Source organism: Branchiostoma lanceolatum, chromosome 10 (genome assembly GCF_035083965.1).
Source record: "Branchiostoma lanceolatum isolate klBraLanc5 chromosome 10, klBraLanc5.hap2, whole genome shotgun sequence".
NCBI lineage: Eukaryota > Metazoa > Chordata > Leptocardii > Amphioxiformes > Branchiostomatidae > Branchiostoma > Branchiostoma lanceolatum.
Window position 1 is genome coordinate 2,432,591 of NC_089731.1, and position 17,154 is coordinate 2,449,744.

Genomic DNA, 17,154 nt, shown 5'->3' on the forward strand with positions numbered 1-17,154 from the left:
GGCTTGTGTGGACAGTCCAGGGCCTTGTAGTTGTATACTACTGGGTGGCATTCCATATGTTTGTACTAGCCTCTACCAGGCTCCAGTGGCGACTGGGAAGAGTAGAAATTGGGAAAATAGACAGATATTATGCCAGGGGAGTTAGCCGGCCTATGGTGGCAAACTGTACTCCCAGGTACAGCTAACTCCCTTGGCATGTTATCTATCTATTTGGCCAATTTCTACTCATCTCAGCCACCTCTGGAGCCTGGTAGAGACTAGCAGGAAAATTATCGCTGGGCCAAAAGTTTGAACTTCGGTCTTGTCACAGTAGCATCTGTGACGTTGACAGGCTGATTTCTAATTGAACCTGACACTTCCCTATACACATAACCCAGTTCCCACACCGGCCTGGTAACACTACACCGCAGAACACTTACAGCCTTTCAGGGGTTGTACAGAAGATGTGCGGTGAATGGAGTGCAGAAGAAGAGGAATCTTGAATATATTTTTTTTCCTCAATGTACTTCAGGTTTTTGTCCTTTTTTCAGCTGTTAAAAAAAAATTCACAAGGTTACTGATATGTCATGAAGATGCAGTAAACTATGTTTCATCTGATAAATTGACAGGACATTTATGAGATTTATGCCTATAGTATATGTCAAGTTGTACCGATTCAAACCAGGTCGTCGAAAAGCAGAATGCTTATTGCGACAAACATTTAGACTTGCAGTAGTAAACGGTCCCTGGTATGAAACATGCATTTTACAAACCACAATTTGCTTCAAGCTTCTACTTCAAACAGAGGAGGGTTTAGAATAAAAAGACTTTGTGCACAACCATGTGATTTATTCAACCGACATGTTATGTCACCTTCCTCAGGGCAATTCTGACTGGTTCACATCTGTAAATACTTTGCATTTGGGAACGCATTTTTAAGCAGCGACACCTGTGCTGCAGTGCAATGTGAACCAGCCAGAATTGCCCTGAGGAAGGTGACAGATGGTCACCGAAACTTTGGTTGAAGAAATCACTTTGATATATAGTTGTGTACAAAGAGTCTGTTTATTTGGTGACTTACCAACCTAATGGAACTATTCATAGAGATGACGATTCAGATTAGCCCGTAGTTCGGGCAAATATTGTTCCTAACGTCGCTATATTTTACTACGTAAAGTGCGCAGGGCCTCCACAAAAGTCGTGCTGGTTAGCTCCTCCTCTACTACTCAGGTCGCTGCCCTTTATCGTAAACACACTTTCCTATCATCACCGATGCCCTTGCCACCATGCACCCCACCAAAAAGGTTCGTGGCCCGGCTATGGTCTCAAGACGTCCGTGTATTCCTTCAAGACGTCTTGACCTACTTCTCCATCTGTCAGCCGTATTATACAACCCATCCAGACCCTTGGGTTACTCTGAGGGTCTGCATGGGGGGTGAAGAATGTCAACAAATGACTTGGGAGAAAACAGTCATGAGGGACCTGGAGGGACTGGGCTTCACCTGGGACTGGCTGGGAGGGAGCGAGGAGGCAGGGTCTCAGAGGACAGAAGAGCGTGGAAAGCAGTGGTGGCCCGCATCGTCGGCAGATGCTGATGCTGATGACGATGCTGATGACGATGCCGATGATGATGTTGCCGGCAACGCTTTACGCTGAATTCAGAAAAAGGAAGCTACGTATTACGCTACATACAATCAAGGAAGGCAATTACGAAAAATGTGGTCACCTCCCTACGAATTACTGTGCGTGAATAAGACGGCTTTCTCTAGGAATTACGGGAAATAGAATTAGATTTTAAAGCTGCCTGACGCCTTACGGAAAAGAGCATGCAGACCCTCTACTCTCACTCCCCCAAACAGCCTGCTTTCAATCAGACGTCAGAGGGGAAATTCCCGCTTGTGTAACCTTGGAACTAAAATGGGAGCAAGCCTAAAATGGAATCCATTAGGAATGCCCAGACAATTCCTGATGTACAAAATGCCAAGCAAATGTGTAAAACTACCAACCACTTAGCAACCCTTGCCGAACCCAGGAGAAATCACGTTTCCCTGTCGGTGCCAGATAGTTTCTCGGTTATACAACCAAGTAGGCTTTTTTTATAGAACCTCATCTGTATATCTTGTAACGTTGACGCGTATATAACCAATCAAATAACCGATTGGCTCTGCGTAAAACTTTATTTCCCTTTGAATGATCCAAGTATTTACGGTTACTTTGGCTTGCATTAAATGAGCCAAATCTCAGTAACAGCATTCGCCACATCTTATTTTCAAAGTTGCTTACTTTTAGGTACGCAAGAAATAGTAACTCAATCAAGTGGATGAAATTTATCCAGTTGCTCGAGTAACTATTTTTGGCGTATCTTTTTACCTGGATGTCTAACCTTCATCAAAGTACTTACTTGTAGGCTTCTTTTTTTCTACTTCGATCTTCAAGATTTGTGATCTGTAGAAGACGGCATCCCCAGAAGGAATCTCCCATGGCCCAACACCAGTACACGCCCATTGGCTCAGGTGACCTTAACCTTGAGCCTGACGGACGAGCTGTCAGGCCGTGACGTTACCCAGCGTGTGAACAGCATCAACACAGTTGTCGCGGAACAATTTATCACCCACCAGGGGAAGTACGGGCGCTGGTTTCAGAAACACTGGACATTCCTTAGCCTCTATAGCAGGCTCTCTGTGCCATTTTGGGGGGTCTTTTGCTGATGACTCCTTTTTGTACTGGGTCGTTTCTGCAGCCAGTCCGTACCCATTAGGACCGGTATAGTATGGTTATGCAGAAGCGACCCAGTACGAAAGGAAGGCATCAGCAAGAATCCTAAGCCAAAAAAAGGCCCAGAGAGTCTGCTATGGAGGCTAGACATTCCTTCTCTTTGTGTTCCTGGTGTTCTCAGTCCTATCATTAGTCACTGACGAAAGACAGTGGATACTGTCTGAAACGTCTGACTGTTTCAAAATCTTATCCAGTTGCTTGAGTAATATATTTTGGCATTCCTTCTCTTTCTTCTTCTCCTGTCCTGTCTTTCCTGGTGGTACCGAATGGAAGCTAGTTTTCCTTGCTGTTATTGGCAAAGCTTTGAAGGTGTACATTAATACAATTTTTAACAAGTGTACTGTGAAATCAACACAGTTCAGTCTCGATGACTGTAAAGTTGATTGAACAATAAAGTTCGAAAGATAAAAGACAAAGGGGTTCCAGGACTTGGCTTTGATTCAGTCCAAGATAAAAGTTTCGCGTTGTTCGACTGACTACCTTCTCTAATATAATCTTGATACGGTTGTGTAGCTGCGTTTCTCTGACAATGTGGAAATGTGCATACAGAATTGCTATATCGACGCAGCTCACCTCCGTTTGTACCCAATTTAGTGACATTCTCAAAGAATTTGATCATTTTTGTCTAAAGGTGTGTCCTTATTTTCACTTTCTTCCTTTCCCTCTCCCTCTCTCTGCCTCCCTCTGTGACTATGAAACTTCGCAAATTACAAACATGCCGCAGGAATGCCTGTATTGGCTGTGCCTTTTAGCGTTTCCTCTCAGGAGTAGAGACTTACCACTAGAAGGCACGACTTGAGTTCTTCTATCATAGAGCCAAGCAGAAGGCTTCTATCGCAGCAGACATCTAGCACGGGTCCCGGACGTACGTTCATTACGCACATTCCCGGCATTCAGCTGAGGGAGATAATCGTTACACGGTCCATGTGTTCCAATCATTGCCTCCTGTTGTTCCAATTACTGTAAATGCAGAAATGTTCGCGGTGGTTTTATGTTCGCAGTTTTTGCGGCGACCGTTTCACCGCGAACATTTTTGTCCAACACTGTAGGAGTATGTGACTCTTGCGAACCTAAAACCACCGCGAACACTCCATTTTCGCCTCAGTGTGAAATAAAACCCACGCGAACTTAAATGCATTTACAGTATTGCCTCCTGGCCTGTTGTGTTGATACAAATGACCCTTTTTTCTGGTAATGCACCTTTGGCTTTGCTGGTGTAGTTTGATGACAACTCTTTTGGTGAAAAATCTGTCCGTCAAAAATGACGGGTTGGGCAAAATTTTTGTCTGGCACGAGCGACAAAATTCCGTCAAATGACGGATTAATGAGCGCCACCAGGCTAGGTCACTGACTGAGTTGGAACATTTTGTTGTTTGTTTCATAATTTGCTCAATCAAATATGTTATTTTGTCAAAGTTTCATATCCAACTTGAATTTCCAGAAATGATATTCTCAGTTTGAGAAATCATTACATATTAAAAGGTTGATGACCCCTGCAGAGGTTACTGGGGGTCATCATGAGTGTAATTTGATGTCCAAGCAGATGTTGGGCAGCAGACCGCAACGTTTCCTGATTAGAAGGCTTCTATGGGATGACTGTCTCTCAGTATCAGAGAAGCCCAGCTGTTAAAGCCGTTATTTCGGATGGTGGCGTAAAGCCGGCGGCCCCGTGTATGGGGAGTTCAGGTATAAGCCTCAAGCGTCAAACTTCTGCACGTAAAAGAACCCAACACACTTATCGAGAAGAGCAGGGGGTGATCTTGTGTGCTTGGCCAAAACGCGAGCCGTACGGCCGTGGAAAAGCCGCATTACACTACAAAGTATACTAGCTACTTGAAAAAGCCTCATGCTTCACCTCAATTGAGGATGACTGCTTTAATTTTTTTTAACGGTCTTCCTCCCCAATATCTGCTTTGAGATTAACTTGACCAGGTTATGGTAAACACAAATGAGAACTGCGGTCCGTACTTTAACCCTTAGGTGGACACATGTTGTACACAGGGCCATTAATCAGCCTCACATGGTGTTTACCGCACGGCCAGCTTAGCGTACACAAAGTTTGCGCTCCTAAACACATCTTTCTGCTGACGGAGTGGTTCGAGATGAGCCGGAGACAAGCGGGGGGAACATAAGACAGGCGCGAGATTTGCCACGTTGAACACGGTGCAAGGCATGATGTACAAAATTGCTAATGAACTGGTGGACGTACCGACTGATAGCTCAAAGGAGAACAAAAAATAGTCATGCCTCCAAGTACCACTGTTGCCAACCTATATTAGGATTGATGTGTTCAAAATTCCTATTTTTCTAGAACTACAGTAGAGTGGACTTCGTTACCATCAAGCACAGTAGGGGCATCTTCGCTGGATAGCTTTAAAGAACACTTGTAGCTAGATGTGCAACAGTTAGGTGTGACAGGTCGTTCGGTGTAATATAACCAGCTGCTGTATGTCGCGCCGCGTGCCTGCGAAGCTGGTTTGTTATGCCAAAAGGCGGTTTTCATGACCGGCTATACAGATACAGACGGCCATTGGGAGCTAGCTACTAATCGTGAAACTTTCGCGGTAGTTTCCTTCGCTAAGATTATGTTTCTTTGGTAGCGTTTTTATGTGTGTTGGTATGTTTGTAATATGTATGTGGATGAAAAGCATAATTCGAGAATGCATTGGTGGATTGCCTTGATACTTGGTATGTAGGTAGGTCGTGATGAGACCTCGAAATGGTTGGATTTTTGTCCCCCTAGCAACTGTATAAGATACTGCAGTGGAACTTCCGATATCTCGTCTTCTGGACATACTATGGTCGAATACGTCTCCATTGTGATACTAGTATCTTGTTACGATCAGGTGGGGTTAATCAATGGTTTCCATATCCTTTCTAATAATACCCCATAAGACTGGCTAGTTTGTTGATATTTCACAAGGCTGAGCTCTTATTCCATCCCACCTCCTATGTCAAACCCTGAACAGGCAAGCAGCCAAGGTCTAACAAACCGTCTGTACGCCGGAGACACTTATGATCACTTAAAGAAACAGGGAAAAGTAGGGCAGTCACCTAACTCCCCCTTTGCGTAGTCAGCATGTTCTTGGCTGAACCTAACGACAAGGCATCCAGCCAACACTTATAAATCTTTAAGACGTGGAGTTAAGTCTGCATCTTGAACACTTTAGGAATGGACTTGCTTCTTTAAGACACGATTAAGATCATCTATCAGCAGTTAAAGTAAGACGCTCACTATTTGTCCTCATTTGCTCTGTCAGCGCGATTTACGATCGCCAAGAATGACAAACTCACAAAGCATGGAGCAAATATCTAAAGGTTGAAGATGATATTCGATCCGCATCTTGGGTATCTAAGGAATGGACTCTCTCTTTATGCATCATCTTAAGACATATCTAAGATCACTTACAATAGTGACTAGGAAGGCGATCTCTGTTTTTTCTTGGATTTTACGATTACCAACTGACAAGGCATGAAGCTGTCACTTAAAGATTATACATGATATTCGATCTACGTGTTGGATAGACATTCTCTTTAGGCGTCACCTTAAGCCGTATTCTAGATCACTTATAAATAGTGGAAGTAAGACGGTCACTGTTTGTTCTGCTTTGCTAGTGTCAGCGCGTTTTGCGATTGCATAGACTGACAAGTACAAGGCTTGATGCCAACACTTGCTAAGCTTTGAGACATAGTATTCAGTCCACATCTCGGACACTTAAGTAATAGCATATCTTCATGGGTTACATTAAGACATTTCTAAGATTTCACGGCTTACATTAAAACATTCACCGACAATGAGAGTCGGGCAGTCACGGTGTTCTTTGCTATGTTAGCGCGTGTTATTACATGATATTTAACCTACATGTTGGATAATTGGAATAGACTTTCTCTATAAGCTTCTTCCTAGATGTACTCTAGGGAATTACAGCGCTGGATTTTGAGACGAGTTTGTGTGGGACCACCCACTGTGTGGTACATGAAATAGTCTGTGAGATATTTTATGTAGAGCGTCTCTTTCTACAAGATACACAACAGTAAAACGTGGCGCTGGGTTCAGTACAGGTCACAACGGAAAACGTCACAGTTTACAAATACATATATACAATGGCTAGAACTAGTCTACAACTACCCCGTAAGCACTGATCTGAAGTTGTGTTACTTCATGAGAGACCTGTACTGGAATCCACATCTCCCTGGAATGACTATTTCTTCTCCACCCTCCACGTCTTGAGCTCTGGCTGCATCGCGTTACCAGTGGTGACGTGACAAGCTTGCCAATACTTACTGCTAACAGCTTGTCCTTCTGCCAAGAACCGGCGAAGACGTCTTGGCTCTTTACCAAAGGAGAAGGTCAAGAGTGATCCCGGAGTTTGTTTTCCGTCTTGCTTCTTTGTCCGGTTGACGGGAAAAACTGCCTGCGATGTTGTAACTTCTGATCGGAATTCACGACGCGTTCGGATTAGACACAGGCCCGCCTTTCTCTCAACAGTGTGACAAATTATCCGCAACGTTACCCTAGGTTAATTACACAAAGTTACGTGCGTTGGAAGATGTTGATTATACCAGTCCCTCTGAAACAAACGTCATTCGAATTCTTTTCAACACGCAGACTTTGTCTTGTGGATGGCATCCACGTACGCATTTAGAGTTGCCAGCTCCAGCTGATAAAAAAGACAGTGAAACGTTGCTTGAAGCCAATATGCACACAAATACTGGTAGCCTGAATGCCAGACACCCAATCTCTATCAGTCTATCGTACTGGATGCCAGACTGTTTCCATGGTCTACACCGTCCAACTCCTCGGCTCTATGCCCCCGATAAACGTCTGGGGTTGACCCTGGGATGTCATACGATAGATATTATAGAGATAGGGGGGTCCGACATCCAGGCGAACATAGACGAAAATGTGCACAATGATATTTTGGATCTTGAGCGGCTACAACTAGTCAAATGAATCTGCAGTTCTTTTTGTCTTTCTTTCAGTTGAATATTACATCATCGTGGTTCTCATTCACGGTGTGTAGCTATCGATCTTAGGAAGAAGGGACGAGATTGTGGCCCCCTAGCAGCTATACTTGGAACTGCAGCCGTGTGTTTGTTGTTGACTTTGTAAAGAGGATCACAAAATGTTATTCCAGCCTTGGACAACCATCAGCATCGTTAGTGTATATGTATTCCCAATTACGAAAGGAAGAAAAGTCTTCTGATGACTGTATGAAATTTTCGTTTCTTAGAATAGTCGAAAGTATGTTTCCAATCAGTGTCTAGGCTTGGAGCAGGGCCGGTTATCGCGAGATTTGTGGTCGTCAGGGCGAGAAATGACGAGAAGTGACAAGAGGTAACATGTGGTCAGCTTTGGTGGCGATGCCAAAAATGCTGAAATATAAGTGGGTGGAGTGATTTGAAGCGCATAAATTATCATGCGTTCTTCCGGCGTTCCTGTAACCGTCCTTGGCAACCTGGTTTCCACAGCAGTTCGCTAATCCAGTGATAGCCTGGGTACCATCCTCAGTTTCAGGCTCCCATACTCTCCGCCAGCCGAAGATACGCTAACATAGTACCCTCCCATGGTTTTTATACCTGCCAGGGTATCGTACAGATACCTAATTCTCCACACTTTGCTCCGACGTTTACCTAATGTAACGGCTTTAACTAAATACACTGTACGTTATGACTACCGGATAAGTCGGGGTACTGGTACTGTCAGTGTTAATCTATTTAAAAGATTTCTGTATCGTGTATTGTCCTCGTTTCACTGGCGCGGTGGATGCACTTGTCTTGCATATCATAACCACATGGCGAACGGGTTCGTGCAAACCTTTACTGCTCCAGCAGTTTTGCAATTGTTCCAAGACGCGGGCATTTGATGTCCCCACAAAGGGGCAAGACGGCAGCGCGACAAAAAGGCGACACACGGCAGCGCGACAGGGACAGCATCCATACTGCGTCTCCATTGTCATCTCCGCGTGTTCAGCCGCAGGAAAACACTTGGCAGCGCCGCGAAGTGGAACAAATGCGCTGAAACAGGAGAACAAATTGGACTCGACACAATCGTCCTGGTTCTGGCTCTTATACAAGTTCTAATATAAGTTATGAATAACTTCCAAGGGCGCTAGTTCCGTAATATTCCCGGTTCTCACTTGGGGTCCGAAACACTATACTGAAGAAACTGTGAAGGACAGGCTTATTTTGCGACCGTTGAACAAGTAAGTTACTGTGCCTCGCTCTAAAGAAGCTGGATTATGAGTGCTCTGTTGGAACTGGTGCGGCGGGCAGGCGTCGCACTAGACTCATTACAAAAGAAGATATTAGAAAAACAGAACTATACCAAGAGGAAATAAAAAGTGAGAAAGAAGAAAAAAAATACTGATAAGAATGAAGAAAGCGGTTTGTTGACAATTTGAATGCTTTCATATTTCAATCTGTCAGGCGCAGCACGAAGGCAACCATGGCAACAGGAAGGTGACTGGTCATTAATTGGTAACTATGACAACAAGACGATAACTACGGCAACTTTTCTGTAACTATGGCAACAGGAAGGCAATTATGACAACACGAACCTAACTATTGTATAAGTTTTTGTTCTTGTATTTGATTTAATTGTAGGTGGACTCCAGGAAGAATTTCATTGTAGATGGACTCCATGAAGACTATTGTGGAATTATGAATAATGAACACTAATGGAGATCTGAATAAAAAACAACAACAAACAAACAAACTATGGCAAAATATTAAACGATAGTAAGAAACAAAAGAAGGATGTCCAATTTGCCGAGGAATAATTTGTTCGTCACGGGGATGGGGTGGGGGTTACAGAGTCAAACCAAGTCCAGATCTCTGCCTTGAATTTGAGAAGTAGGTCGCGGTTAGAAGTTGTTCCGGTCCGCTGACGGGTTACAAGGACAAGGTCTCCCCGTACGTGATAAACCCGGCATGGAACAGTGCTGTAGCGGACACTGGCTTCATGGTCATTACCTCACGCCTAAAGCCACATCAATCTTATCTTAGAGAAGTGATTTTTAAGAGGGCAAAATAGAGAGAGAGAAAGATCAAATTGAGGGAGATCCTTTGTTCGACCCAGGTAAGCGACAATGACAATAAACTAATGTAATGTGCACACCTTAACTTGGTAACAAATCAACATAATTGCTAAACTTCCCCAAGCAAGGCGAGAATGTGGACACACTAAGCATGTGCGTTCTCTTTGCGCTCCTGCATTGGACTAGCGACATCCAGATGATGTCAACCATGGCATACAATTTCCGTGGCCCCAGGACGGTGGACAGTTGGTCAAGGGACCGTCCGTTAAGATTTAGGGGTCAGGGGGAGGCGTGTTCTCTTCTCCGCCAATCAGAACCCGCGACGCGCGCGTCTTGGCAGGAGAACACCAATCTCGTTCCCAGCATGTTCTCTCCTCACATCTTTCCGCCAATCGTAGCGCGATCAGAAGCTCTCGTGCCCAGCGTGTCGTCCCGGCGAGTTTCCCCCTCACTCCTGCCTGTGGACGTACGGAAAGGAGTCGTGCATGCACGATGGCGTCCGGAGGAACGCAGCGGAGACTACGGGCCGTACTGGCGGCCCTGGCTGCCCTGAGCACCGTGCACGCCGCGAGGACACCTCGGCAAGCCGGTAAGTACCGCTACAGACATTCCTGCATTCACCACATCTCCCAGACTGAGGCATGTACGCCCAAGTTATCTCCAAGCAGATGTAGAAGGTCGTTAAGTTTTCTTGCCGCCCCGTTTTGATTTGCCCGTCCTTCTAAACCCTTTGCCTATCTTACAAGACCGTCAGTGAACGCTACGGCCCAGGCCCCCTACATCTGCTTGGAGATAGCGCTTAAACGACAAAGCAAATTTAGTCCTGACGACTTTTCCCCGCTTGTGTTTGACGCTACCTTGTCTACAGTAGCACCACCTGAAGCGTAATGTCTCCCGTCCAGACGACATGTGGTCCCGTGCCGTCTGTCCGTCCCCCTCTATCCTTGATGCCAGACAGTTTCTAGGGCTCACACAGATCAGTTCCTCGGCTCTAGGGCCAATATGTCCCCAAGGAAATAGTTTAACCATAGCCTTCCTTAGGTTAAACCCCGAGAAACTAAAATTTCATTGGGAGCATGTTAGTCCTAGAGCTGGGGAGCTGGCCTGTGTATGCCCTAGCCTGGCTACCGTTCTCCGTTGTTACCGCTAGCTCAATCTTTTCGCTTGCTCACGATTGACTGCGCTGCGCCTGTCTGAACACGCAGCCTACGTGCAGCCTACTGCCGAGGGTCCGTACCTGTCAAGCTTTAATAATTCCCGTTTGTTACCGGATAAGATTGAGCCAGCGGTAACAACGGAGGATGGTACCCAGGCTATTTAGGGCCTAGGAAAAGTCTGGTATGTAGACTAGTCCTGCTCCCGTAGGTCCCCACTCCTCAGGACCGTCTGTGTCGTGTCTCAGGTTTCCCGACCAAGACGTCTTGCCGCGAGCCGTGCACTTTTGACCTACTGATGGGGGGAGACAATAGCGACTCTTACAAAACGGGGTCAGAGTTTGCCCCCTGTCGACTTCTGGGTCAAGACGTCCCGGGAGTGTGGTCTTTAGACCGTCTGTTTCTTGAAGTAGCCACTGTCTTCTCGGTCGTGATTTCCTTGTACGAGATGCTGCAATTCATTAGGGTAGTTAAACGCTGATATGTCGTAAATACTGGAAGGAAAGTAGTCCGTCCGTCGCAGGTCATAGGGTTTGGACCCACAACAATCGCTTTGTGCATGTTGTATTTCAAAACCTCCCTGCTGTTTTCGTCCCTTTCCGTAGTGTTGCTTTACTCATTCGCGCTTTGATTGAGAAAACGCGTGCATGGCGAAGCAGTGGACACATCTGGAATGCCTGCTTGGAGCTCAGAAGAACTCATGGCCAATCTCTTATCATCCCGCACCCCGGGGCACCACTAACGCAGCGATGACCGAGATTTTGATCCGAACAACATTTATAAGAACTTGATCCCGGTGCCGCTGAAAGGAAGTCTCAGTTTCATGGCTTTGAAAAACAAGTATGAACTGGTAATAAATTATACTATGAGTATGAATCAAAAGAAATGCGCACAGTCGCAGAGTATACTAGTAATAAAAAAATCCTTATCGACGGTCCCGATTTTCTGATAATCTCGCTACTCCTTCGTGGCCTTCAAGTTGCAGAAGTCTGGAGGGCGAGGCTACAAAAAGCCTGTCAAGATCTCAGAGATTTTATCATCTCCAAGCAGATACCAATAGTTACGAGGGTAAATCTTTGTCAACATTCTATGACTTTCCCGTTTAATTGGTTAGTTCTTAACAGGCAACCCCATAAAGAAAGGCATGATTATCTGCTTGGAGGTATAATTTTTGCCTTGTCGGATCTTTTGTTGAGGCAAGAATAGCCAGGGAGGGATCATTGTTGGTGTGGTGTGGAGGACCAAAGCTGTTGTGTCTGGGTTGACAGTCCGGCTGAAGGTCGTTTTGCTCTCTTACTTTGATCTTGTTGTTTGCTGTCTCCAACAGTGCGTCATTTAACGAGGCTTTAGGCCAAATGCTCTACGTTTTACAGTCTTGCAGGGGAAAACGTTCCATTTTACGGTGACGCGTGTGTATTGGTAGGGGGTTTGGGGTTAGAATTAAGTTATGGCCAGGTGTTATCGACCACAATCACAATCGGATATCATCACCCCTTTACTGTTTAAAGTTATCTTATCCCTGGTCCATGGAATCCCCTCCGCGCTGTCTTTTACTTTCTGTAGAGTGTCACCAACTTGTAAACACCACGCTTACGTGACGTTTTGTGTGCAGCCCGGTTCATGTATCAGACACGCACGTAACGTTTGTAAGTGTTCACAGCAGCTCAGCCTTACATAAACTGACACAGAACAGAGCTCAGGCCTGTGTAGATCCTTCCTCTGAGTGAGAACGTTGTTTTGACACGCCGGTTAGTTTGCGTCATTATGTGGATGTTGAAAGGTCGTCTGTCGGTCGTGCCGTCGGCGGGCTGGTCTACGTCACCACTCTTATATAATCTTAGCCTAGCCTGGAAGCCAGACTGCTTTCAGGGTCTACACAGACCAGCTCCCGATGGCTCCAGGGCCAACTTGCCCCCAACGAAATTTTCCTCATCCCCCTACCGCGGTATAGGGAGCTCTGTTCAGTCCCTGGAGACAGTTAGCCTGGAGTCCAGCATTGTTTGCTGGAGTCTCCAGCATTGTTTGCTGGAGTAGCGACCTTTTGGAGGCGACCCGCTAACAAACCTGGATTCCAGGCTAGGTGAGGAAACAGTCCACGAAGAAAGTCCGGCTTACAAGTTCCAGTGCTATCAACCTAGATTCAAGCTGATTGAAAATCCTTCAATCCAAAAATGATTTTAGAGCCTATGTGTTATTCCTAAGCCGAGAGTAACTCAGTAAAGTTGATACAGACTCTAGACACGGACTGTTCAGTCTCCCCACCCACCCACTAATAGATGCTGCACCTCATAATCATGGGTGTTCTCAGAAATCCTTTCCCTCCCCCCTCATGATCAGCCTATTAGCACATGCCCGTAAACTTGGTACATGTGTTTATAGTACGGCAGACTATCACTATAAGTATACCGTTGCAGGAGTGGAATTTATAAACCGTTGCAGGAATGGAATTTTATAATTTGAATATTCCGGTGGCTGTAGTTATGTTGTTTCATTATTTTGCCTCTAAAATCTCATCTCACGTTTGTTTTTAATCAACATTGCAGACGCACATCTGGTTAGGATCTTTGAACAAAACGCCAATAAATCTCGATAACTTATTGTTACATCAATGAAAGCAATCTCATACCATAGCCATGATTTTCTATTATCGATGTAGACATAGAGTGATTTATTGATGGTTTACGGCAGCTTTACGGCGCAAGACGTTGTAGTTTGCTTAGCAGCGTTCAGGTTATATCAGCGAGCCCCTCGCTTTATATCAAAATGTTTTATGGTCTGACCTTTAGCAAAATGGAATGTCCGGAAAGTCCAGACTTCCGGACGAGGAGTAGTGAACTTTACTTCCAGTGTTTGTTTTTTAAAGAAAAGTTTTGCATATAGTAAGTTTAGTATAAATTCTTGCCCGAAGGCTGATTGTAAGTAACAGGAGCATAAGCACAATGACAGTATAGAACATATTAGTCTAATCTAATTTCGAAGACTCATTTTCCAAATGCAAACTTGACACTAGGCCTACTCTCCAAGCACAGGTTGTGGGAAAAGATTGTTACTTCTTATCATGTGCCCCGTTTTCTGTCGGCACCCCCCCCCCCCCCCCCCCCCCCCACACACACACATGGCGGCCAGGCTGCAAATCTTAACTTTTTGGGTTCGACGTTTTGTATTCTTCACGCTAGACACCATTCTATTCTCGTTTCTTATGTCTGTTACCGGTACAAGCTCGTCTGTACATCTGAAATTCGACTTGAAAGACCACCAACCGTCAAGTAGAACAAGCTGTCAGATCGTTTCCACACTTCTAGCCGTGCGGGGTTAGACAGCCGCTAAGGCAGCATGTGACGCACTGTTCTGGCAAATCGTTACTCTCTACATGTGAACAGTCAACACTTGTCTGTTGCACTTGGGTAATGGCACTACCCTGCAGGAGGAAAATGACAACCGATTGTTCGGGCTCGTTGTGACGTAGTTTTATGAGGGACCTTAACGGGACATCGTAAAATGGGATTGCCGGTGTTTGCTCTTCAAGCGCACATGCCATAATTGCACAATGGAGAGTGTCTCCCCCAATGCTGTATGACCCACTAGACTCGCACTTGCTCTCCTCTTTCGCTTCGTACCACGAACTCTCTCTCTTTTGGTAGCAAGCGAAGAGGGAGAGGGGCACAGATTCACACACTCTCTCTCCGGTACATTTGCACGGAATCTGCCCGTACATGACTCTTTGGCAGTCGGATTTCGGCTATGTCGGACAGGCAACAAGATTTGCTGTTCTGAAGGAGGTTGTCTCTTTTTTACCTGGCTTGACAATTACTTGAGATGACTATCATTAAAAGATGGGAAAGTCTGCTACTCATTGGTTGAAGCATTTCTGCCAGATATCATCAACTGTTGGCCTTGGCACAGACTGGTAGTATTCTGGCTGCCGATGTTTGTGATCCCAGTGTATGTTACAGAGTAACTTGTTATTGCACTACACCACATGGCCTCTAGCGTCCCGTGAGAGCGATACACGTTCCAGGTACTTAACACTGATATCCCTGCCCACAGGCAGAGTCGGGTGAAGTTTAATAACAAGGTGAAATCTGTTAGTCCAACTGTCAGCCTAGCTGGACACCCGACTCCCGCCAGAGAGGTAGGCCTGGTAGGCCGTATCAGGCTTTGGGCGGGTCATGGAAAAAAACGCGCAAACACTGCCACCAACCGAGCAGGTTCTGCTTCGTCAGAGGCCAATTTGTTAATTAGTTAGATATTTCTTAATTTATTATTTCTAAGAAGGGGTTTCAAATGCAGCTGGTGTACCAGACTCATGTACCACAGATACTTCGTATCTCCTGACTGGTCTCGGAGTATGACCAACCAAACTACAACCCGCCCACTCTACGTTGGCGCATTTTGTAGTGGTGTCACTTTAGACATGTCAGAACACGTCAAGAAAGATTTTTGCCGCTTTCTCCCCCACGTCCTCGCAACATCTGTCTGGACACGACCGTCCCAGCTGACGCTCTCTTGTGGCGCTCTCCTGAGGCGCTCTCTTGTGGCAAGTGTGCCACGACTGTATCCTGTCGTGCAGGGCCTTCCCTGCTGTGTGTCTGGTCTTAAAAGGACGTGTCACCTATCGTCTGTCGCTGCGACACAGTCCGTATTTATGTTCATTCGTTCCTTCTCGGTGGGTGTCTCTGCTGCAGGTGAGACACCTGTGGCCTGTATTGTTCTTGAGCTACCGACAGACAGACGAAGGGACGGACAGACAAGACGCACGGCAGACGATACAGGATTGCTGACAGGACATGACCCCCCCCCCCGGAGTTTGTTTGGGAACCAAATCCATCATCTTCAATCTTGCCAGCATCGCAGAAAAAAGTTTCTAGCCGTAATGAGAGTCTGTCAATCAACAGGAACACCCGCAGTGCACATCCTGGTCACAGGGCTAGGGTTCTGCTGAATCAGCAACTTTCATTTACCACTCAATGCTCCAGAATCCACCAGTTATGCCAGGGTCACATTTCCAATCCGGGGCCCGGCCGGGCAGTCTTTCGGAACGTTAAGTATGATATAAAAGACAACAAAAACACAAAACTTACCCAAAATTGTTTAAGAGCATAGCTAGTGCAAATTTATTGATATACATTTGGATTTTTCGCTTCCGCAAACAGTCCGGCCGGGTCCCGGTGAGGAAATGTGACCCGGACTTGCACCGTGTCTCAGCCTACTCTTTCAGTGCTAATTGTATGTTGTGAGTCACTCAGGGACGCGGCACGTTTAGTCCTCATAACTTTCCGAGGTTCCCTTTCTCTCTACGACAAATCAGAAAAGAAACGTTTGAGATGTTGCCTCCATTAAATGTCAAGCAAAGTCTACCCACACAAAATAAGTTCTAGTCGTTTTGATAGGAACAAAACGACAGCAGTTTTATCGTGGATGGGTCGCTGGAGGACAGTCTTTATCATACATGCGATCTGAACCACTGACGTTACTGGGTACATCATCCACATGTGAGGCTACTAAATGCAGTGAACCTTCCTAAAACGAACATTGAAACACGTCATGTTCGATATTCAGCAAAAAGACATAATGGAAAATGCTGGTGACAGACGGTTACAGTGACCCAGGCTACAAACGTGTGTAGTTTACGATGTGATAAACTGATGATTGATGCAAGGTTATTTGTGCAGAGGCTACACAAATAAACCGGTCATTAACTCCCTGATGGTCACACGACACGCAGGTCCGAAGTACGGAGCAGATCTCTACCGGGCTGTTTACGTCGAAACGTTCGGGGGAGCTGCGGGGGTCCCCCGAGACCGACACGGACACTGTCCCTTAAACTAGACCGCCAGGTATCGATTACGCGTCCTGTATCCTTAGGTCAGAAGACAGAGGTCTGTCATCCCAAACCTCAGAGCTCTGTCAGTCAACACCTGATCATCACCCGTGACAACTTTTGACGAAGACATCATCATCGGCACGGGTTATGATACATTATCACCTGCAAGCTATTAAATTACTTGTAATTAGGTGATTAAGAGCCAATATCTGATAGTATGATAAACAGTGGTGTAAAGTCGAGAAGCTTCTTTATCAGCAGACGAAGATTTGTAGGGGTTAACGTCTTGTGAGGAGGCGGTAATCAAACACACCTGTTCCCCTCCCCGCGCTGAGCAAGGTCGTCACGGGCCAGAAACTGGCGCAACGTCCCGATGTCTCTC

The 17,154-nt window shown here is 45.8% G+C and overlaps 1 protein-coding gene across 1 annotated transcript in view; it reads left to right on the forward strand.

The window, feature by feature from the left end:
• Window positions 1-10,241: 10,241 nt before the first annotated feature.
• LOC136443834 (uncharacterized) overlaps window positions 10,242-17,154 on the forward strand; it is a 51,844-nt gene continuing 44,931 nt past the window's right edge. The window contains exon 1 of the mRNA XM_066441202.1: window positions 10,242-10,383. Within this exon, the coding sequence (XP_066297299.1) occupies window positions 10,287-10,383 (97 nt within the window). The 5' untranslated portion in view covers window positions 10,242-10,286. The remainder of the gene's footprint in view (window positions 10,384-17,154) is intronic.